The 24,650-nt window shown below is 31.4% G+C and overlaps 2 protein-coding genes across 2 annotated transcripts; both read left to right on the top strand.

The window, feature by feature from the left end:
- Window positions 1-728: 728 nt before the first annotated feature.
- Window positions 729-14,582, top strand: LOC111717673 (uncharacterized). The gene is made up of 5 exons (XM_023493164.1): window positions 729-1,085; window positions 5,289-5,382; window positions 6,889-6,998; window positions 13,601-13,709; window positions 14,410-14,582. Exons 1-5 carry the CDS (start codon window positions 952-954, stop codon window positions 14,533-14,535), a joined length of 573 nt encoding a protein of 190 aa, XP_023348932.1. The 5' UTR covers window positions 729-951; the 3' UTR covers window positions 14,536-14,582.
- Window positions 14,583-15,265: 683 nt separating this feature from the next.
- On the top strand, window positions 15,266-22,196 carry LOC111717672 (uncharacterized). The gene is made up of 6 exons (XM_023493163.1): window positions 15,266-15,748; window positions 16,058-16,207; window positions 20,325-20,491; window positions 20,781-20,951; window positions 21,264-21,435; window positions 21,678-22,196. Exons 1-6 carry the CDS (start codon window positions 15,348-15,350, stop codon window positions 22,078-22,080), a joined length of 1,464 nt encoding a protein of 487 aa, XP_023348931.1. The 5' UTR covers window positions 15,266-15,347; the 3' UTR covers window positions 22,081-22,196.
- The last annotated feature ends 2,454 nt before the right edge of the window (window positions 22,197-24,650 follow it).

Raw genomic sequence — 24,650 nt, 5'->3', positions numbered from 1 at the left:
TCTTAGATAATCTTTTAGAAGGACGGAGTTCGTCCTCACACTGTCCTCTGAACGCCGAAGCTGCTTCAAGAAAAAAAAATTCTCTTCTGGAGCAATGGTATAAGAATAGCCAACAGTCTTGACCAGTTTATAGTCAAACATCTGTGGCAATTCTCGGTGATAAGCATAAGGAATGAGGATTTTAAACCTCGATTATCCAAAATCCAGTCTCTAAGAAAACCTCATAACTACATGCTAGAGGGTCCTCATGAAGACCTCAAAAAACTTTACCCACTTCATGCCCATTTGGATACAGGCTGTATAAAGGCCAAAGGTCACTTTCCTGTTTTTTAAATATGAATGTTTTTTTAAGACAGCCGCCAAATTTGTTTATCCACTTATTATAAAGAATTTTTTTTTGTAACACCTTAAATTGTATTCACTCTTTTTGAAAGAAAAATCTTAAATAAGGTCAAAACTTGGGTTATGCTGGTGGGGCCGGTGGGAAGCGGGAGGTATCTGGGAGTGGGGAGGTATCAGGGAGTGCATAGGGAGGTATTGGGGAGTGGGGATATGGGGAGGCATCAGGGATTGGGTATGTATTGGGGAGTGGGGAGGTATCTGGGAGTGCATAGGGAGGTATTGGGGAGTGGAGAGGTTTTATTGATCTCTAGATATGGATAATCTTGTGTCGGCCTCTCACAACAACAACAACATGTTCGTACCGTCTCATGAGGCTGCGCCCCTTCAGTTTTCAAATAGAGGCCGTCCTGACAGGAAGTGAAGGCCGGAGGAGAAAGAATGAAATAGTTTAAGAATCTTGAAAACTTCAAAACTATAATTTCAAACAATTGCATTCTATGATCTATAGCGCAAGCCCTGGCTCCTCTTTAGCACACTTAAAAATGGTGTATTTGGGCTAAACAAAGGGTTTAAAGAACATTCTCTACAGATAGTAAACTACTATAGACTATGAACTATATTCAACTGTACGTTATAGTATCAGTGATGACGTTTACAATGAGTGAGGGCATGAAAAGATGGAAAAAAGGCGGGAAAAAGTTTGGTCGGGAGAACATTGATAATATTTTATCCCGGGACTGCAGGTAAATAAAGGTATATTTTATCCCGGGACTGCAGGTAAATAAAGGTATATTTTATCCCGGGACTGCAGGTAAATAAAGTTGACGTTTTTAACAAACAACTAAAAATAAAAAAGTAAAATATAAATAACAAATAATATATTTTTAACATTTGAAAAAAAAACATAGATAAAATATTTTTAAGTTTTCTTGAAAAATGTTCTCCGTTAGTATGAATATATTGAATTTTGTATTTATAATTGAGAATGTACTGAGAAAACGTATTTCGTTTGTTAAAATGTTGCCAGTCATAAAGGTAGTAGTAGGCCTGCTTCATAGTATAAAGTATAAGCCTGAAGTACGTGTACTTTGAAGTCTAGAGTACATGTACTTTGAAGTCTAAAGTACACGTACTTTAAACTCTGAAGTACATGTATACTTTGAAGTCTAATATGACATTGAACAACACTGAACAGTACAGCTTGTAGCTTAAAGTTCAAATCAATTAAGTAATAAAAACTGGTTATAGCTTTTACACATTTTTTCCGCGCTGACGGCAAATACATTACTATTTGAACATTAGAGGTATCATTGGGGTTATCGTTTATTTTAAATAATTATTTAAAAGTGAAAAAACATCAATTATTAAATATCTACAGCGAGAACAATAAAACTGTGGAATAGGAGGACGACATTTATTAAATCTTCACGTGTGTTTGTCGTTGTTTTAAAGCACATAGTTTTAGCAGTATCTTAAAATTCCTTTGTTAAGTGGGTCTGTGTACACTGCACAATTGGACAGTTAAAAATCTAAAACAGAAGACTAAAGGTTAAAAAATAATTTCACAGTTTTCTGTCGCTCATTGTAAACATTTAATTTCTCGCCTTTGATGTTATAATAACAATTAAACGTAAAGCATTTGGATAAAATTAGGACACATCTGATTATAGAAGTTTGCGATAATTCTTTATGTTCTATCACAAACTCGAAATTCGAAATCGAGCTCAAAATTTTATTTTTAAGGAAATTAGAAATATTTTACGGAGAACGTTTTCATATTTTTTACTAAAACTTTTAGATATATTTCCAAGAAAAAAAACAATGAATCGAAAAAACCAAACAAGTTAAATCCTAGAATTTCTGATTTTTATATTTAAAAGTTTTTTTTTTCATTTGGTCCCAGAGGCAGGGTTGACATAATTAACTAATATAAGGGAACACTCCCATGAGCCTATGCTTTCATGTTCATGAATTAGGCATGTTAATGTAATAGATGTATAAATTTAAAATATTAGACGATTAGGTTCTATTTATGCAAACATGTTTATTTTTGTACATATTGTGTCTGTCTATTTTAAAGTATCTTAAAACAGACCATTTTCTTCGTTTGTCGAATAGAATTAATTGATGCTTCTGTTTGAAATCTTGTATGTTTTAAATACAGTTGTTTCTGAAAAGAACTGAATACAATATCTATATTCTGTATATCACAGATTTTTGCTGCCTAAGAAAGTATTTTTAAAATGTCGCCTTGAAAATCGTTCCGTGATTATTGCCGCTAAAAGTGATGTGTATTTTCCAAGCCATTAGAGGTTTCTGCTCTCAGTTTCCGAGCCATCAATGGTTTCTGCTCTAAGTTTCTGAGAAATCAATGGTTTCTGCTTTCATTTTCCGAGCCATCAATGATTCCCGCTCTCAGTTTTCGAGCCATCAAAGGTGTCTGCTCTCATTTTCCGAGCCATCAAAGGTTTCTGCTCTCCGTTTCCGAGCCATCAAAGATTTCTGCTCTCAGTTTCCGAGCCATCAAAATTTTCTGCTCTCAGTTTCCAATCCATAAAAGGTTTCTGCTCTCAGTTTCCGAGCCATCAAAGGTTTCTGCTCTCAGTTTCTGAGCCATTAAAGGTTTCTGCTCTCAGTTTCCGAGCCATCAAAGGTTTCTTCTCTCAGTTTCCGAGCCACAAAACGTTTCTACTCTCAGTTTCCGAGCTATCAAAGGTTTCAGCTCTCAGTTTCCGAGCCATCAAAGGTTTCTACTCTCAGTTTCCGAGCCATCAATGGTTCCTGCTCTCAGTTTCCGAGCCATCAAAGGTTTGTGTTCTCAGTTTCCGAGCCATCAATGGTTTCTGCTCTCAGTTTCCGAGCCATCAATGGTTTCTGGTCTCAGTTTCCGAGCCATCAAAGGTTTCTGGTCTCAGTTTCCGAGCCATCAAAGGTTTCTGCTCTTATTTTTTGAGCCATCAACGGTTCCCGTTCTTAGTTTAAAAGGAATGTATGAACTTAAATAAAACATAATTAACTTGGTTAAATTATTTTTTATGAATATAAATTACCTAAATTTTGTTGTAAACTTAAATAAATAGCTCTAACGTTTGCAGAACAGTTATGAAGCAGGTTAAAATATTTTGAAGCTGATTTAACAAAATGTTTACTCGATTTATTAACACACTTAGGATCCCCGGCACTTGATTATTAAATAAAAAGCTAGACATAGCTTATGTCTTACCAGAGAGAGTATGCCTATCTAATAAATTCGATTAATAATTATCTTAATTATATGCAGACCCCTAATTAAACGGTTGTACTTTACATAAAGACACGTTTGGAAACTAAAACTTCACTAAAACCTGATTGAACACCATGTTCTAGGAAATTATTTTATTATTTGTTGATACGAATATTAGAATTTTTTAAGTGGCAAATAACAAAATAAATTGACTTTTATACCTGGAATCATGCATTTAATAATATTTGATTTCAACAATATTTACTGAAGAATTTTTTCCATCATTAAAAAATTCTAGATTTTTCTGATCGTCTATAATCTGTAAAGTGTGTATAAATTTCAATACTTAAGTGGATTGGACCATTTGAATATTGAATACCTATAAATTTTCAGCTTGAACCTGCAGAACATTTATAATACTTAAGGTTTAAAACATTCAATATATGTTCGAAATAAGATCTCTGCACAGATCACATTTTGGTTTTAAAATAACAGATTCAAATTTAAAATTTTAAGGAAAAAAGGTTTTGAAAAAGAAAATTGTGTTAAACCTTTTTCTCAGAGTAAAAAAACTCTTTTCATTCGATATTCTGAAGGATATTTTCTTAGTGAATGACATTCTTTTATAAAGAACCTAATTTCAAAGTGAGCATTTAAAAAACATCTGAAACCTTCCAAATTTTTTTTACTTGCACACTTTTAAAATTTATAAACATAAAGAAAAAAATTAAGAAGTTGCCTTCATCTTTAAATAAATCACGTAAAATCATTGAAATTTGAAATCCTTCAGGGCCGGGATTCTGGGAAACTTTTTATCTAAATTTATAAAATTAGAAGGATTTAATAAATATTGTTACTAAAATCCAGCTTTTTAGAAAAATGTGTTTTTAATTTTCGATTTTAATAATATTTCCATAAACCTACATTTTTTATTATGGAATTGAGTATTCATACCACTAAATAATTTCAACAGAAAGGGCTGATTCATTTGGTGTACCGTACCGTTTGCCTCATTTAGTCTGTATACTTACTCTACAGCTTACTCTAGCTGCTTAAAAGTCTGCTTGTAATCCATTATATTCAATATTTTAAATTCATTATTCTCCTTAAAAAATAAACTAATAATCCCTTTAATACCGTTAAAACATTCATTGCAAAATGCAAAAAGTTAAATTGATTCTTGAGTTCAATCGTCCGAAAAAAGATTAGATATACTTTTTGCATTTTAGATATTCTGATGTTTTAATGCTGAATCTGCAAGTTTAGTAAAAAGTTTAAAATGTTTTCAATTCAATTCATTCTAAGTAATAGAGGTCATTCAGTCTCAGGATATAGGATACAGGATACAGGATACAGGATACAGGATACAGGATACAGGATACAGGATACAGGATACAGGATACAGGATACAGGATACAGGATACAGGATACAGGATACAGGATACAGGATACAGGATACAGGATACAGGATACAGGATACAGGATACAGGATACAGGATACAGGATACAGGATACAGGATACAGGATACAGGATACAGGATACAGGATACAGGATACAGGATACAGGATACAGGATACAGGATACAAGGATACAGGATACAGGATACAGAACACAGGATAAAAGATTCAGAACCAACGATACTAAATACAGGATACAGGACTAAAAATACAGACAAAGGGATAAAGGATACAGAGTGCAGCATATAAATGTATTTATATCCAGGTTTTGGAAGAACCCGTATAAACAGCATGATTTACTTACAAGATACCGTCCTTCACCTCCTTCTCTCTACTATTACTGGGACATTGAAAAACAGGTCCGTCCATATTAACAATAAAAAATTATGTTTAAAACACCCCGGATTTTTAAGGAATAAAACTCCACTAAAACTTCAAATTCTTTAGGTTAAAAACTTGCAGTTATTGGTGATTAATTTAAAATATTGTAAAAAATGTCCAGCATTGCAAGTAGTGATTGGTTTTTCTAGGAGTTTTAAAAAAGTTTTTTTTTTGAATTTAAGAGGCACCTCACAAATGCTATAATGAAGTTGAACTTAAGAAGATTCCAACATTTATAAAACAGTATTCGTAAAATATTTTTTCTCAAAAACTATGCAAAGGTTTACCCCAAGAGAAATTATTTTTTTTAAAAGTATTGTTTTTGCGAGTGTTAGCAAATCTAATGTTAAGAATAAACTTTTTTCAAAGTAAAATTTTTTTTAACCTTTTAAAAGTCCACAAACCTTAAAAGTTGAATAAACAAACTCCAAGAAGTAAATTTTGATTAAGTTTCACCCAAGTATAGGGTTCAGTTAAGGTTGAGTTGAGTTTTTTCTTCAAAGTTGTGACAAAGAGAAATTGTTCTCTGTATTTATTAAGATATAAAAGTTGTTCTCTGTATTTATTAAGATATAAAAGTTGTGTGTGCCATGAATTTATTTTATTTATTTATAAGTTCTCTTGAACCGTTGCTAACTCGTAAATTGAATTGTTTATTAAAAAAGAAAATCTACTCAAATAAGATTTTTTACTTAGAATAGCTTGAGGGGGTTTATCATGACGTATTAGAAACTGAGCTACAGGGTTTCCACTAAACAGGACATTGGGAGACGACTTAAGGATAGTCTTTGTCTTTGATCACTTTTTTAATGATAAAATGTGTTTAAAAAACTGTATGTGCAATACAAATTTTTGTTTTGAAGAATGGAGACTTAAGAAATCATCATAAGTCAAATTATTTTAGCTTACAATTACATGCTTTCAAAAAATCATTTTCTAAAGATAAAAATCTATATCTGTTTGTCTGTCTGTTTGTTTGCATGTCCGATCATAGCTCATGAACCCCTGAGCCGATAAAAGTCTCTTTCTTTAAAGGGACTGTAAGCGTAATTTCAAGTGACCCTTTATACAAAAATGACAATGCTCGAATACAATGGTATTCCTGCAACCTTTATCTGATCAATATTGTGGAAAATATTATTTTCTAAAAAAGTGTTTATTTTTGATAATTCTAATAACTTTTTCCAGCAGTTACTTTTTTACAGAAACTACAATTAAAAATAATCAGTTTTCAAGATTATAAACATTGCTCTGATTCGTAGTTGAAAAGACAAAAATCTTTTAGGCGTCCAGGTAGGCCGCTTTGAAATGGAAATTTCTATTCTTGCATGGAGGGTCACTAGAAATTACGCTCACAGTCCCTTTAAGGCCAAAATAATTATCCACACGTGAGAGCAACACTTTTTTTTTAACCTGTCACTTTATAGCTCAGACCCTCCATTTTTCAAAGGGGTACATTTCCGATTAACAAGGATACTTTTTAGATCTGTTCTTCCTGTCGAAGCTGTCAGCGTGAGGGATTTGTTACTGTTAAACCATGCTCCTTCTTCTCAAACACTGTCTGCACAGATAGAAACAAACAAGAAGCATTCAGGCATGCGCAGTACACTCATTTTATTCTAGTACTAGCTAAAGTGCCCGGCGTTGCCCGTGGAATAAAAAAATCGAATATTGAAAAAAAACTATTCCACAAAAAAAATTATGATTAACGCCTTATACCCTCAGGGTACTTATGGGTTTCCTATAAAATTTCAGCCAATTTGGTTCAGCCGTTTGGCCAGCTGTGCCTGTAGCTGACATATAAATATATATAAATGAGATAAGAGTTTTATTATACAGATTTATATGCATACTAGGTTATTTTTTAGGGGTTGATAGGACCAAACTGTAATTTCAAATGATTCTTCTTGCAAAGATGACAGTGTAAGATTCACAACTGTACCCTTTACAAGCTTGGTCTGATCAAGTATGAATTAGATATCCATGATTTTGTTTATTTTGTTTCCTTTCTTATTTGTAGTTTCTCTGCAAAAGTGGCTTGCTTATTTCTTGCTTATAAAAAACAAGGGAGAAATTCACAGTAATTAATACTAAAATAAACTACAATATCTTTAACATTTTTGAACACATAAAGGGTTTTAAGGGTATTGTTGTGAATCGGGCAATGTCATCTTTGTATGAAGGGTCTCTCGAAATTAAGCTTACAGTCCCTTTAACTTTCCACCATTCATAAAAAATATGAATTTAAGATCTCACCAATTAATTTGCTTGTTTTCATTGTTTTGGGGGATCCCTGTTATCAAAATCACAGGTACGAATTGATCCTCTTTAAAGACAATATTTAAGTTAATCAAATAAATTGAATTTAACCCCCTCGGACCCTACTCTGACAAAAAGTTGGTTGCATGGCGACCTTTTACTGTTTGACGTCATTGGTGGTTGTAACCAATCTTAATTATCACATCATAATTGACATATTTACTTTTCTATGATGGAGACCAGTATTGGATTGGAGGATACCAGGGAAATATAACATTAAAGGGACTGTTAGACCAGTACTGGAGGATACCAGGGAACATATAACATTAAAGGGACTGTTAGGTTAATTTCAATAGTTGTGCCGTTTAAACCTTCGTCTTATCAAAGATGAATGATAAATTCTTGTTTGTCTAGCTTAAAAAATGATTCTTTTAAATGTGGTTTCTCGATTACAGCTTTACAAGAGCGAAAACAACAAAATCGTCCTCTTTGATATCCAGATAGAAGCTTGAAGGGTACCTTTTTGAATCGGACATGCCACATGAAAATACGTATACAGTCCCTTTAATGATAAAACTTTTTATTTTCCTTCCTCTTCCCCTTATTAGTAGAGTTTTCAGCGAATGAAAACACGCGAAAATGTTCATTCGACTTTTTGAAATTTAGTTCGTTGAAAAATTCTTTTACTATACAATTGAGTTCTTGCTAAATAAAATCTGAATGACGCCCCAGTTTTCTAGAATGCACAACGGGATTTGTACGCTATAAATGTCGTCTTCCTGCCATTGCTTAATAAAACATTGCTTTAAAAAAAAATTTCTATCATTTTTTTCGCGCTCGCTCTAAATCATTTAATTTAGCGAAATTCTCTTCTATAAACTAGCAAATTATATCAAATTAAATAACTGAATTAGCGCAATCTTTTGTTTTAGAATTGTGAATTTTCATTGTATACAACAAAACGTTCATATTTTGATAACTCTAATTTTTTTACAGATTGGAAAAATTCCAAACAATAAGAAATTTGAAGTAATTTGAAAAATTGGTAATATTAAAAGAACACCCTGTACGAATATTTAAGGATGTGTTTTTGCACTGCTTTTCTTACGATCTTTCAAACACAAATATTTGCAGAACTTAAAGGTTTTAATTTCTTTTCTCTTCTCGTTCTTAAACTCTAAGTACGTCAAAGATGTACTTTATTACTATAGACCTGGTGTACTGTTTTATTATTGCAATGCTGTACTGTTGCACGTTGTGGTGTTGTACTGTTGTACTGTTGTACTGTTGTACTGTTGTACTGTTGTACTGTTGCACTGATGTAATGTTGTGTTTTTGTGTTTTTGTACTGTTGTACTGCTGACATGTTGTACTGATGTATTATTTTATTGTTGTATTGTTAACGTACTATAGAACATGTGGGGATGTGTGATAAATTATCAATAACAAGCTCAGAAATCATGTCTCAACAAATACATTGATTTTCTATTAACACAATGTCATCGAAAGGAATATAGACGTAATTTCAAGTTACCCTTTATTTAATGAGTGTCATGTTCGATTACCAACAGTGCCTTTAAAAACTTTGCTTGATAATTGATATGTCTGTATTCTTCTAGCTGCAAAAGCTAAGTACAGGGAGACTCGAGTGCACACTGTAAACTTATACTTATAAAATACTAATATCTTTTTAGTAGATTACAAGACACAGAATTACAGGGGGTACCGTTCTGAATCGGTCAGTCTAGAAATGGGATATCTAATGTTATTACGTCTACAGTCCCTAGTCCCTTTAAATGTTAAATTCTCTGAATACAATTAAATAATAATAGCTTACTAACAATAATAATAATAAGTTTGCTGTAAAACTACTGATTAGATATATCATGTAGAATATAATATATTATGATATAATCTATATATATATATANGAATAGAATAGAATAGAATAGAAAAGAACTGTATAAATTAATCTAATAATAACTTCTAGGGTTTCATCTTCAGAAAATCTTGTACTCAACCTAAAGGTATTTAAAGCACGAATTTAGTTAACAAAATACCTGTTTTACTAGTAATTGATGGCGTAGACTTTTATTTTTTCACTTTTTTCTTACTTACTTTAAAAGCGGGGTTTTTAAAAACTTGCAGATTTCATCATTGTTTAGAAATGATGAAAAAGTTACAAATCTATTAAATCAATCCGTAAAGAAGGAGTGAACAAAATTACAGAAATCTCTTTGACGAAAAAAATTATCATAGATATTTGCTCCATAACTAATTTAGGAAAAGTGAACCTTAGCCCTATCTAACATCTGAAATTGTAGCTTTATATTTCATCCCATAAACATTTCATATTTCATCCCCTCAACATTTTATATTTCATCTCATCAACATATCATATTTCATCCCGTCAACATTTCATATTTCATCCCATCAACATTTCATATTTCATCCCATCAACATTTCATATTTAATCTCATCAACATTTCATATTTCATCCCATCAACATTTCATATTTCCGTTTTTAGACTTTAAAAAATATTTCCGAGAATTCTTAAATGGATCTTTCTTCAGGAAATCTTTCAAAAGATAAAATTGCAAATGAAATATTTTCTTGTATGAGACTGTCGACGTAACTTTAAATTGAGTTCCATGTCAGATTCACAATGTTACCATTTAAACCTTTGTCCTTGATTTTCAGTTCGAAAATTGATTTAATTTGATTGCGGTTCTCTTTAAGTGACTTACTGTTTGTATTCAATCGAGTTTTGGTCTCAAATTGAAAAACTTTTAAACTTGCGGAGTTTCTTTTTTATATTTTTTCATTTAAAACGCAAACGCAGACATAAAAGTAAAAACGCAAAGAAAAAGTTTTGGCTTAAAAGGTCAAATTGTGCTCGAACGTTACAGCTCGTTGGAATGAGGACCAAACTGTTAAATCCTCGTGGGAGGGTCGAACTAATAAATCATGATTTACTTCTTTAAAAGAAAAGTTAGTTATAATAACGATTGATTTTACACTGTAAAATAAAATGAGTTTGTTATGTAAAGTTAATATTTGATGACGACACCACGATTTTTAATATAATTTATATATTACATGTTCAAATATACCCTTGTGTACTTTTACTAATATAATCAAGTTTATGTCAAATACACGATATCCTTAAAATATATGTATACAGGGTAAAGCACAAAACATGAGACTTTTTAATGGCAATCTGGAACTCTTTAATCCTCTAACTCTTAAACTCTAATTTTCTAATCCCTATATCTTTGCAACATGTTGGTGTAAATATTTGATTTGAAAATCATAGTTACTGGGAAAGACTCAGTTTCTTTATAACAAAAAACACATACGTTATCATTAAAAAGAAACTACCAGTTCAGATCCTGAAAAGTTGAAATAATTTAAAAAGTAAATTGGTATTTTCTAGAAAACATGGTGGGAGTAATTTAATTTTATGAGAATACTGTACAACAAACATTTTCTTTTGTCAAGGAAAATAAAAGAAAATGTAGACAACGTTTTCAACCTTTTCATAGAGTATACAATACTAGAGTAGACATGTAATATTCAGTTTGTTCATAGAGTATACAATACTAGGGTAGACATGTAATATTGAGCTTGTTCTTAGAGTATACAATACTAGAGTAGACATGTTATATTCAGCTTGCTCTTAGAGTATACAATACTAGAGTAGACATGTTATATTCAGCTTGCTCTTAGAGTATACAATACTAGAGTAGACATGTTATATTCAGCTTGCTCTTAGAGTATACAATACTTGAGTAGACATGTTAGATTCAGTTTGCTCTTAGAGTATACAATACTAGAGTAGACATGTTATATTCATCTTGTTCTTAGAGTATACAATATTAGAGTAGACATGTTATATTCAGCTTACTCTTAGAGTATGCAATGCTTGAGTATACATGTTATATTCATCTTGTTCTTAGAGTATACAATACTAGAGTAGACATGTTATATTCAGTTTGCTCTTAGAGTATACAATACAAGAGTAGACATGTTATATTCAGTTTGCTCTTAGAGCATACAATACTAGAGAAGACATGTTATATTCATCTTGTTCTTAGAGTATACAATACTAGAGTAGACATGTTATATTCAGCTGGTTCTTAGAGTATACAATACTAGAGTAGACATGTTATATTCATCTGGTTCTTAGAGTATACAATACTAGAGTAGACATGTTATATTCAGCTTGCTCTTAGAGTAATTCTGGAATAGGAAGACGACCTCTAGACTCAAATTATGACAAGTAATTGTCCAAAGAAACACAGCAATTTTGCAGTTAAATAGACTCATTTCACTTTATAAGTGATTTATAAAACTACCAGTATGAAGTATTTAATTTGTAATAGCGTCAAATACACTTAATTATTGCTTTAATGTCGTCTTCATATTTCACAGGTTTCTTGTTCTCACCTTTAGAGAATAAAAATAATAAACAAAGGTATATCAATTTTTAGAATATATAGTCAATAAAAGTCTGAATATTTAGATAAACATATAACTGCACTTTTTAGAGTTTTATAAGGGTAAAACAAGGACACATCAAATCATCTATAAAACAACTTCAAGTATAAAAACATGGATATCCCACGTGTATAAAAATTTACCAGTATATATACTTTTCCAGATTTAAAAATGAGAATTGTTGAAGTTCACAACAGAAAGCATTGAGATTTGATATTTCTTTGATTAAAGGGGGTTCAAGCTCATTCCGTACAATTGGGAGGTTGCAGAGTTGTAAAATATCCCTGTTACGGTTGAGAATCCCATTCGTTCTGAATCTGTTATCTAAACTATTTAAGATAAAAACAGAGATATCTAAACTATTCCACATAAAAACTGAGATATATAAACTATTTAAGATAAAAACTGAGATATCTATACTTTTCCAGATAAAAACTGAAATATCTAAACCATTCCAGATAAAAACTGAGATATTTATACTATTCCAGATAAAAACTGAAATATTTAAACTATTCCAGATAAAAACTGAGATATTTATACTTTTCAGGATTAAAACTAAAATATTCAAACTATCAAACATTTCTAAATCTTTGTTGCTTATCTTTTCCCCATAGCTCATGAAGGCACATTGGCTATTGAAGGAATATTATTTCCCAAAGAAAGCTAATTAATGTAATAAAAAGTAAACCAGAGAGTAATTATTGACAACAGAGTTTCAGGACTTAATTTAAAAATAACATAAAATGTAAAAGTCTTTTCTACTTTTCGTTTGCATAAAACTAATAATTGTTATTTTTTTTGCAACATTTGCTTTAAACTGAAGATGCAATCATTCATAAAAACTTGTTGCTTAGAAGTTATAAACTATCTTACTTATTACTCTGCATTTCTGTATTCTCGCTTCAGAGTAATTAAAAATTCACTTTCGTTTAGCTTTATGACGTAAGTTTCTGTATTTCTTGAGGACTCTTTACAAATATAAAATAAGTAAATAACTTTTTCTATTTCCAAGCGTGAATACCTGATGACATAAAAAGAAAGAAACTCGATTGATTTAATTAGTTTTATTGTTGGGAACTCCGTTAATTAATGGTTAATTAGTGTAAACAAAAAGAATTTTAGGGGCATTCCGATTCAAACATTTTCTCTTTAAACCTTTTTCTGATCAAAAATGTGATGAAGAAGATATTTTAGTTTTTCTAGCTTATAGTGTGTTTATTATTTCCACAATCTTTTGGTGCACAATTGCGCAAACCACCTCATAGAAAAATCTTAATTGAAAATAATCAAGTTTTTAATCGTACTGTTGTGAATTAGAAAAGCCACTTCTTAACCGGAGGGTATCTAATTCTTATGTTTACAGTTCTTTCAATGATTAATCAGGGAAAAGAAAAGGAATATTATGAATATTAAATGAGCGCTACTGCCGCGTCTAGTTCATATTCCTGGGCGGATTCCACCAACGACGACTACGATGAATCTGAGGGGGCCGGGGAGGCCGGACAGGTCAAATTCCAGTCTGATTTCTCTCCGGCACAACAAGAGGTAAAACTAAAGATTAAAACCGGGCCGACTTTTAAGTAGCTAGAGCAAGATGTACAGTACATATGTAGACCAAATAATGCAAACCGGGACAGTACATCAAATAAATCATTCCATTTGAGAGAAATTCTAGTAACTATTGTTTTAATGCATTCACTTGTAAAAAGATATCTAGTCTTTATACAGTACTAAATTCTTTGGGTAAAACCGTTATAATTTTAATCCATTTTCACACTTAACAACGTTTAAATGTCTGTTTTAAAATTGTTCTTATGTCTAAAAAATTGAATGCAAAAATTGTCGATTTTTAATAATAATATAATTTTTACTCAGATAAAAGAAAATTTGACATTTTCCACGGTTTCTTTTCAATATTTGAATGAGAGTATCAACGGTAAACAATGTTTGCCATTTTCTATAGATTTTTTGTGGTTTACGTTTTTGATCTTTTATTTAATGATTTTTCGTCTTTTTAAGTTTTATGAATGCAAATAGAGGTTCATTTGTCGTCAGTTGAGTTTGTTTGGTGGGAAATTATGAAACATTTGAAAAGAATGAAATTTGATAATTTAAAATTTTTGAATGTAAGAAGAAATTTTGTTATTTAACCCTGTTCTGCATTTTAATTTTTTTCTAAGTGTGGGGGTGGGAGGGGCACTATAGTAGCGCCTTGCTCTTTTGTTTTAAGCTTGACCTATTTTAGAAGGAGGAGGTTTACGGTCAACCTGTTTTTGGAATCAGTGATTCTCTACAGTCTTTACAGGTACAACTTTGCGACCTCGTAACTATTCTTTTTATTTTAGACCCGAGATTTAGAAAAGAGAATTGAGAAATTGCATTTAGAATTTTTAAGCTTATTTATTTCTCACCCCAATATCAAACCATCCTTATCCTTATTATCATTATTATTGTTATTATTATTACTATCATTATTTATAATTATTATTATTATTATTATTATTATCATTATTATTATTATTATTATTATTATTATTATTATTATTATTATTATTATTATTATTATTATTATTATTATTATTATTATTATTATTATTATTATTATTATTATTATTATTATTATTATTATTATTATTATTATTATTATTATTATTATTATTATTATTATTATTATTATTATTATTATTATTATTATTATTATTATTATTATTATTATTATTATTATTATTATTATTATTATTATTATTATTATTATTATTATTATTATTATTATTATTATTATTATTATTATTATTATTATTATTATTATTATTATTATTATTATTATTATTATNATAAACGGTACAATATTAGAATATTTCAAAACTTTCATTTTTACAATTTTTGAAATTGCAAAAAATTACAAGAAAACCAAATTCTAGAAAGACTTAGAAGGTAAATTTATTTAAAGGAAGTATAATTAAAATTTCATGAGTCTCAGAATTTCTGGTTTTCATCGTTAGATAAAGAGTATTTTTTAAACTTGAAATCCTTTAAAATTTAAAACTTTACGCTTGAGCATGAAAATTAGAAATCATCAAAGATTGAAATACAATTCTTTTAAAATTTACTGTTTTTAATCTCCTATTCAAACAGAACGAGACGACCGGAAATAGCGTGAAAACGACTAAGGAGCGACCTATAATGAGTATTTTCAAAATGCTGAACAGCAATCGTTCCGGAGCTACAGTTCAGGATGTAGTAAATGCGCAAACGGATGAGGATATTGAAGATGCCCATTACAAATCCAAGATGGATGCCCATCTAGATAATCAGCTGATCCACGAGGAGAAGGAAGAAGCTCAATATGGAAGTAATATTGAGGATTTTCCAGAAGAACCCGCCGTTCAACCCCCGCCAATCAGAACTCAGAGCTATAATACAATCTATGTTTACACAACAACAAAACCGGTGGATACAACGTCATCTGCAACGACTGATCATATTGGAAATTATTATTCTAGTGGTAGATATTCTCAGAAGGATGAGTACAGTATACTGGATCCAGTTTATGAAAATCCTTCCTTTGATGTCCAGGATCCAAGGTACAGTTGCTTTCAACTTGTCTCCGTAAAAGGACTGTACAGGGTTATCCACAAAGGATGAGAATGTAAAGACGACCTGAAACTCTTTAATTCTGACAATTCCAGAATGAAATCAAGCCTTAAAAATAATCTTTTTATGGCTTATGTAATAATTTGGTAAAGGTTTACGGTTCTTAGAATCATAAGTATATTGAGACAGACAATATAAATTTTATACAGTCGACTCTGCAGTTTAATCCTTTGTGGGTAACCCTGAAGATGTAAGTTATAGATTTATTTATCTTTTGAGTTGACAACCAACTTTTTTAGATTGGACTCGTATGAAAACCATCCTTATGTTCACCCCTACCCTGGATACGAGGATCCTAATGAGAACCTGGAGAACCAAGAGAACCAGGGGAACGAACAGAGAAAGGGATTTATGCCGATTGATCCTGAATCCCTAAATCCCAAAACCAGGTGAATAACTTAGTGTCTTAGAATCATGTATAAAGTCGTCGTCGTATATATCAATACAATTAGGACGACTTTTTACAAAGCTTTCAAACAGCAGAAACACTTCAGCATTTGACAATTAACAGATCCGCTTTGCTTACTTTTAAACTAGTAATTTAAAAAGAATTGCCGAAAAATGTTGCTAGCTTTGCTGGAAAGATGTAAAAAAACGCGTAGTTAAATATTTGTAACAATAGTTTACTTACATCTAAATCCAAAGAACCTGATCACTTGGCCCAAACTCTAATTCTTGTAACCTGATTTTGTAAACGTGTGATCTTTAAAATGATGATTATATAATCATAACTAAAATTATCAAAGAACTACGACATCGGGTTCCAAGGATGTAAGAATATGAAAATACTTTTCAGTGCATTCGTTTCAATTCTCTATAAAGGAACACTGACACCATAAATCTCTAGGGACTTAACTGCAGATATAGTAATTGAAAACGTAGTTTGTGAAAAGATTTATTTATTTGTTTACAATCCTTCTACCCATGGCAGTGCACTCTTTATTGGATCCTAGGCTGGGTACCTTCCTTGCTGAAAAATAAACAATTTTGAACTAAATCCTTGTTTGCTTTTGTATAATGATGAAATAAAAATATGTGTTTGACAGGGGGGGGGTCCCCCCCTCACTTAAATCCTGTATCCGCCTGTCTATGTGGAAGACCCAGTTCTAGTAGGTCTTAGATAAGATAAATAGATACAGGGTGTCCCAAAGAAATTAAAATAAAGTTTTTGTAAATGATTTTTGTGTTTGATACTACAAAAAACTGTGATTCGCAGAAAATATCTTCTGCTAGAGTTTAGAATGTGTTTCTTTATGCCATAGATTGATTAATATAACAACTAGGACACTAGATGTCGTCTTTTTAAGCGTTTCGTTCACAATAACCCTGAGGCACTGGCCCAAAGGAGTTAAACGTAGTCGGCGTAGAACAGGCTCTCTCTCTGTAGAATTACAAGACAGAGAGAGAGCCTGTTCTACGCCGACTACGCTTCTGCCTCAGGGATATTGTGAACGAAATACTGATAAATCTTGAACAGACGACATCTATAGTGTCCTATCTGTTATTTTAATTAATCTATGGTTTATGCAGTAAGGATTGCATGCTGCAGTACTTTTTAAAATGAGAAATTAAACGGTGTCCATAAAGCTCTGGAATGATTGTCATCTTCAATCTCTCTGATGATTTTGGAATATTGCTAAGAATTGTTGTGATTAATTTATTTCTAGAGCTATCCCTTGAATAATTTCACCTTTTTTTAACAAACATTTATTTAAACTTCGTAGTGGAAATTGCAACTAATTCATTAAACTTTTCTTTTAACAAAAGTTTATATAAAATGAAAGTTTTACAAGAAAAATGATAAAAAATAAAGAAATAGTGTAAAAGGCCGGTTTCGTAACTTAAAAGTAAGTATGTACAGGGGAATCAGAAAACAGTGGAATTCTCGTTTTTTTTCATTTTTAGATTTTGCAAAGAATTTTATGATTTTTAACTGAATTTTTTTCTATAAAAGAGTCTTGAAATGAGCAGGTCACAGTGGACCTATTTCGGGGAAAGGAAATTCTATAAATGTTTTATTCAACTTTGATACCTTTGCATAGACACTATGTAAACGTTTTTTTCAGGAACAACAGCCCCATAAAATCTAAAATTATCATATTTCAATGACATCATGTGTCAGCCATTATATAATAAAATATAAAAACTTTCGATTGTAGAATTTGCAAGAAAGTAACGTTTTTTTGTGTTTAAATATGATTTAATAAATTAACACGTTTATACAAAGACGACTTTCTCTCTCCTAGAAACCGGTTCCTAGATTCCAACTCTTCTATAAATCACGGAAATTCTTGGGGAAGCCTATGGAAACTGTTTAAATGTTTAAAATAAGTTATATTTTGAAAAAAGACAATTTAAAAATAATTTTTAAAAAACATTAAAGATATCTACAATTAAATATTAGATACTACAATTTAATTTAATATTTTTAAATTTTTAAAATTCCATGACTATGACAAAAAGCATCAAATAGTGTAAATGCAAAGTTATCATACCTTTGCGCTGGAATTCTGAATGATAAATCGGCTTTTGCTCAGGCCACAGTTGTTTGAGAAAAGTTAAACTAATACCTATGAATAGCTAAAAGGCTATTAAGTTTACCCTAAAATAACCCAAATAAGTGAACGGTCCCTTTAATTCGGGTAATTTTCTCCATAGGATCTCATTAGCAGAATGGCGCAAGTCACATTATAAAGAAACTACAATAAAAAATAATCAATTTTCAAAGAAAAAGGACATTCTTAATCAGGCAAAGGTTTAAAGGCAAAGAGAATAGAATATATATTAGAGTGTAATTTACTAAAAAAAAAGTGTAAAACGGCCATTTTGTTGTACTGTTTCCATACTGCAGGTGTACTTCACAAATTCGTCTATATAACCTTTTAGGCCATGGAAAAATCTAAAATTAATATTAAAAGAAAACCAAATTATGAAATAGGCTGGTTTCATAATTGACCAATGATCATTTCACATTATAGACTCTATGCCTTTCACTTTACAAACGATGATTTTCCGTTATAACTATAAATCAAATGATGTTTTTTATTCGCCTAATTCATTTAATAAAGTTTATTTAACAGCTTTAAAAAATTCGAAATTGAAATGGATAGTCTAGGGAGCATACTGTATTAATACTGCATATAATTTGTGAACATTTACATGATTTGTACACGTTGAACTCCGTTTCAGGCTGAAAGGGACTGGCAAAACTCATTCCGAGGGATTGTCTTAATTCCACTCTAATATATATTCTATTCTCTTTGTTTAAAGGGTACTGCTTAGAATCGGACTTGCCACTTACTTGAAATTACGATTGCAGTCCCTTTAATTCATGAAAAGTTTTTTAAAAGTATCTATCTATCTTTTAATGAACAGTCTAATTTTAAAATGGTTGAATTTAAGATTATTCAACAAATTTAAAAACTATTCCGAATTTTAAAATTTTGAATTTGAAAACATTTTTATTGCGTCATAAACGTACATTTATGAAATAATACAAGTTTTATTATTTGCGGATTTAAGTTATAGTTTACGCAAAAAAAACCACGAAAGCCAGTCACAAGTCAGGGATATTTAGTATGGACCAGCTAGAAATTAGTAAATTGTCCCTTTTATAATATATTACAATATAACAAAAACAAACTTATCAGGAATATTTTCATAATTAATTATGCTCGTTAGTTATGAAAGAAATCACAATCAATTAGGTTATATATGGATGAATGGCTAATTAGAACGGTCTTAATTAGAAATTGTAAATAATAACTTTAGTTTTCTCATGTTTTTTCTTCAGATCATTTCGAGCTAAATACATTTTGAAAATGCCAGATTTGGCGGGGTTTTTTGGAGCTTCCATACAGCGATAAGCGATTATATCAATGCAATGAAGACGACTTTTGATATCAATTTTGATGTAAAGCAAGCTGTTAAGCAGCATGGAAGCACATAAACATAGATAAGTCAAGAGAAGCTGTGAATTAAAAAAGCTTCTCTTTGATTACAGCTAAACTCGAAAAAAAACTTGTTAACAATCAAAACTTTTAAAAAATCATTCTATTGAAATCGCCTCCCACTGTTGCTTATCAAAATTAGAATATTTGGACATAATTTGACATTGAGCTTCTATTTTCCCATTCCTATCGAACTATTATGTATTTATAGCACAATCAAATTAATGTAAACTAATTAAAGGGACCGTCTGTAATTAAAGTGACCTTACATTAAAAAAGGGAGATTTCAACGGTACTCATTTAAACTTTTAGCTGAACAAGATTAATGATGTGGAAGATATCGTCATGTTTCTAGCTTGAAAAGTGATTAATTCTGACAGTTTTCTCTTTTGGTTCTGAAGCAGAATGTCGCAAGTCACATCAGAAAGAAACCACAATTGAAAATAATCAATAAGAAGAATATAGCTATCACATGTATTGTTGATTAACGGTACTGTTGTAAATCGTATGTGCCATTCTATAATTGGAAAGTCACAAATATAATCAATAATTTCAGTATTGTTGTTGGAACGGCTGTGCCGAGTGTTCCCTCTGAATCCTTCCTGCTGGAGAAAGTGTTTATCTGTGTGAGTTTGATCGTGATTATTCTCCTCGTGTATCTCATCTCTCTTCTCCTCAGGAGTAAATACGCTAGGAAGAGATTTAAACTCCTTGATAACTCAGGTAAGAAGCACAAACGGAGAGAATTCGGGATGATTTATTTTGAATTCTTTTCTTTCCAAATATTAAAGAATGGCAGGTACAGGGGCGTGAAAGGAAATTGTNGGATCAGCAACCGTTGTGCCCTGAAAACCTTTAACTTGCTCAGCTGAGCAAAAGTGCTGTCATAATCTACAAAAAAGGTTTATTCAAACTCTCTCAAGACATACTTGATTTTATATTTTATTCTCTAAAAAGTATTATGAATGTATGATGAATGATTGCTTGATTGAAAAACTTCTATTTTTTCAAGTTGAAGGTGTGACCTCCTACCACAGTTTATCCCCCTACCAGGAGGTCAATGGGTCAGCTCCCCAGGACAAAACAAAGGGTCTGACCACCAAGCATTTGACAACAAACAGGAAACAGAGTGATACCAAGCTGAAACCGTTCAAATCTCCAAGTTCACTGTCAGCCAGTACAGGTATATTATATAAATTCAGGGTGTCCCTTAAAACATGGCAATTATCTGACGACTTCTAAATCGTCTTTGATTAAAGCAGCATCATTTTGTAAGCTCAATTTTAGTAACTATCCAAGTTAAAACATTTATCACATCCTATGCTTAAAGGCCAGAGGCGTATAAAGGTGGGGTTGTATGGGCGCAGCCCCCCTCCCCTTTATCAGTGAAAACAATTATAACCAAAGGGGTTGACCCCACTGCCTTGAATAAACAAAAAATGTCAGCCATCCCCCCCGGACAAGTTCCCGACTGTTATAGACAATTTAATTCTAGAACCCTGCGGTAGCATTGAATCACTACAATTGCATCGACGTGAAAGTAAAACCGGTTCTGTGGCCTACACTCTTAGTCCTGAGGAAAATCATTCTCATAAAGAACTAGTCAACATCAAATCAAACTTCTTTGTGGAACAACCGTACAAGGAACTTGTAATTCTCAACTCTAGGTATATTTTTGTTTATATTTGTGATATTTGCATTTCTTAAAGGGCAATTTTTAATGATATAGAGCTTTTAAAAACTTGCGCAATAACGTCATCTAAACACTTAAAATAATGATTTTAATTTTTAATGTTTTTTGGGGGAATTTAGAAAGCAAACAGATTTTTTAACTCTGAATTCTCTCTTTTTAAGAAAAACATCCGTAATAGATTTTTATATATATTTTCTTTATTTCTTTATATTTCAGACCTTCAAGCAGAATGGGAAGTCGTGTTCAAGAAGCAATGGAAGGACGTGGTGTTTACCCTGGTGGACCGCTAGGTGGTAGGGAGGTAGTAGCGCATTCCAACATTCCTCAACCAACCCTGGGCATAAGGCGAGTACAGTCCCGGGAGCCACCACGTGATCTACACATACCAAACCCAACCATGCCAAATCAAATGCCAAGCCCCTCCGCTTCCGGTCAGTCCCAAGCCACCACGCCGGTCATCCCAACTCTCACATCTCCATTTCCGGCCTCAGTTGCAAGAAGTTTAAGGAATATCAATCCTTCCAGGGATAACTTCCGCAAAATCCAGGATTCAATCGGACAAACTTTAGGGGATTTCAAGTCAACTTGTCAAACATTGTCTTATCCGTCTAATCAGTAATTATTATTCCGTCAATCAATCAATCAATTTATCAATCAATGGAATTTATCAAGACTTTCTCTAATGAGAATGGAATAAAACAGTGTAACCATAACAAAAGTATTAATTCCAAACTTGTTGGACCAATTTAGATCAAAACGTTTTATCTTAACCTTCGTAATATTATTCTTTACCTGTAAGATTAAACATATCAAAATGGAACTTAATTTAATTTAATATGTTTCATGCTGGCGCATGTAAACAAACCCCCACATAAAGGGACTGTTCACATGATTTTTATTGACCCCGATCATTTAAAGAGTTTTATCATGCCCAATTGACAACAATACCCACAAAATTATAATCTGAGCAGCAATGGGGTATACACCAATAACTGTTCTTTCTCTACAGCGGTAGGCAATTATATCAATACAATAAGTTTTGATTGTAAATAAGCTTTTCTCGAATTTAAAGTCCACAAGTAATTGACAGCTTTTCAATTGACTTCTATGTTAATATGTATCCATACTGTTTAACAGGTTGATATAAATCAAAATTTTAATCGAAAGTCGTCTTCGTTGTATTGATATTATCGCCTACCCCTATATCTTTCAAGTGCAAAATTACATCATTGTTGCTCAGTCAAAAGTTATGAAGAGGACATGCTCCTTTTTACATGGATGGTCACTAGGAATTACGGAGACAGTTCCTTTAATCCAACTTTCCTTGTCAATGTATTATATAAGATCCTATCTATATTCTATATGTGTGTATATCATCTATATTGTTACATTTTATTGCATTTTAAACTATTTCTCTAAGATTTTAACTCTATATATATTGTAAACCATTTACAAACTTTTGGCGGGAAAATGAAAACAAATACTTACAAATAAGTTTGTTAACGCAACATTCAATCTTTTCTTTAAAGGGACTGTAAGTGTAATTTTAAGAGTTCAATAACAACGTGATGTGAGGGGCGTGATTCTGAAAAAATTCTTAATTGTCTCTGCGGCATGATGAGTATGGTAACTTTAATCAAGAAACTAGAATTAAATAAAAAGAAATCTTCTGGTGGAAAACAAACATTATACATACTTGATGAAATAAAGATTCAAGTACCATTGTGAATCTCCCATGCCACTAAACATAGATAGAGATTTACTCAAACTAGTATACAGTCCCTATTTATATTCCAGTCGTGTATTTTTGCAAATTAATAACTGCAACGACATTTTCGTCATAGTCAGGTCACTGTTGCTAATCGTTGATGATACGCTTACCAGTTCCTAAACTCACGTTGAACACCCCTTTTGAACAGTTAATCTGCATAATATCTGTTAACACTTAAACTGATCTTGAAAAAAATCTTAAAATGAAACCCTGTACGTAAATTCCCGGATGATATACTTTAAACTCTTTATCATTCTTTTGACCAATTTTTGGGGGGTGGAACAATGACTCAATTTTGTTGATTTTTTAAAGAAGAACATATTTTCCCCTGCTGCATGTACTAGTGTACACTAAACGGTACACTGCAGTAAACAAACGGACAATATAGTTTACAAATAAAATTCTCTCAATAAAAATATTAGGCTTGGGAAAAGAAAAAAATAATCCATTAATGGTTTCTTGAACTATACACTTTTAGAAACAATTATAACTATCTGAATGTTGTGAATTCTCTCAGACTGAACTTAAGTTCTACTTTTAAAGTTAAACTAAACTTAACCTAGGAATTTAAGCTCCGTCTTTTGTTGTTCCGACTGTTTCTCTAATTATGCAGTGGATCCCAAAAAACAGTGGAATAGACGCAAATTATGATTTTAAATAGCTAATTGAGCATGACACATAGCAATTGTGGACTATATTAATTGCTGTCCTGCATACTTCAGGGCTATTAACAAACCTTGAATAAAAAAGCAGTTTCTTAAGAATTACCAAAAAAACTTAAGGCTCTAATTGATATTTGGAAACATTTTCAAAAATCATTTTCAACCTTTTAAAGTTGCAAACATCTCAGCAGCTTTCATTTTGTGCAGACCAATGATAAAGCATAACAGCTGTCATACATTTTTTAATAAATTTCAAGACGACATTTTATGCGCTCTTGCTATGTATTCTTATATGTGAGATTGGCTGTATATAACTTTATAACATCATCAAATACACAATAGTTTGCTAAAATATCTTCATCCTATTCCACAGTTTTCTGGTTCTCACTGTAGTACTTGGATCAATGTTGCTCTTTGAATATTTATATTTTATTACTGTCATTAATAATATTGTTGAATAAATTTTAAACCAGTGTTTTTAATCTCCAAGGTAAGGTTTTTAGTGAAAAAGACAATACTTCCTTGGTATGTTTACTCATATGTGACGTCACAAATTAAGTTTGTTTGTTCAGAGTTAGTTTTGGTTCTATGTTCTCTTTTGTCAGAGAGTGAAATTTTTTAACGAGATATTGCTTAGCTTGACTGCTTGATGACTGATCTCGATACCCACTGCACAAAAATTGCGATGGTTTTCTTCATTTGAATTCAATCACGTGTCCATTACTCAAAATTCTTTAATTTGCCGAGTAGTTTTTT

This window comes from Eurytemora carolleeae, unplaced genomic scaffold (genome assembly GCF_000591075.1).
Source record: "Eurytemora carolleeae unplaced genomic scaffold, Eaff_2.0 scaffold1496, whole genome shotgun sequence".
NCBI classification, from domain to species: Eukaryota; Metazoa; Arthropoda; class Copepoda; order Calanoida; family Temoridae; genus Eurytemora; species Eurytemora carolleeae.
The sequence above is the reverse complement of the archived record's forward strand: the minus strand, read 5'-3'. Positions and strand labels throughout refer to the sequence as shown.

Excerpts from the sequence above, each read along its gene's own strand:
- LOC111717673 (XM_023493164.1), top strand. The coding sequence starts at position 952 with ATGAACTATATTCAACTGTACGTTATAGTATCAGTGATGACGTTTACA. Across the intron at positions 5,383-6,888 it reads ACTGGGACATTGAAAAACAG|ATCTGTTCTTCCTGTCGAAG; the intron begins GTCCGTCCATAT and ends GATACTTTTTAG. Across the intron at positions 6,999-13,600 it reads AACAAACAAGAAGCATTCAG|TTCATATTCCTGGGCGGATT; the intron begins GCATGCGCAGTA and ends TGCCGCGTCTAG.
- LOC111717672 (XM_023493163.1), top strand. The coding sequence starts at position 15,348 with ATGAGTATTTTCAAAATGCTGAACAGCAATCGTTCCGGAGCTACAGTT. Across the intron at positions 20,492-20,780 it reads TAAACTCCTTGATAACTCAG|TTGAAGGTGTGACCTCCTAC; the intron begins GTAAGAAGCACA and ends TATTTTTTCAAG. Across the intron at positions 21,436-21,677 it reads CTTGTAATTCTCAACTCTAG|ACCTTCAAGCAGAATGGGAA; the intron begins GTATATTTTTGT and ends TTTATATTTCAG.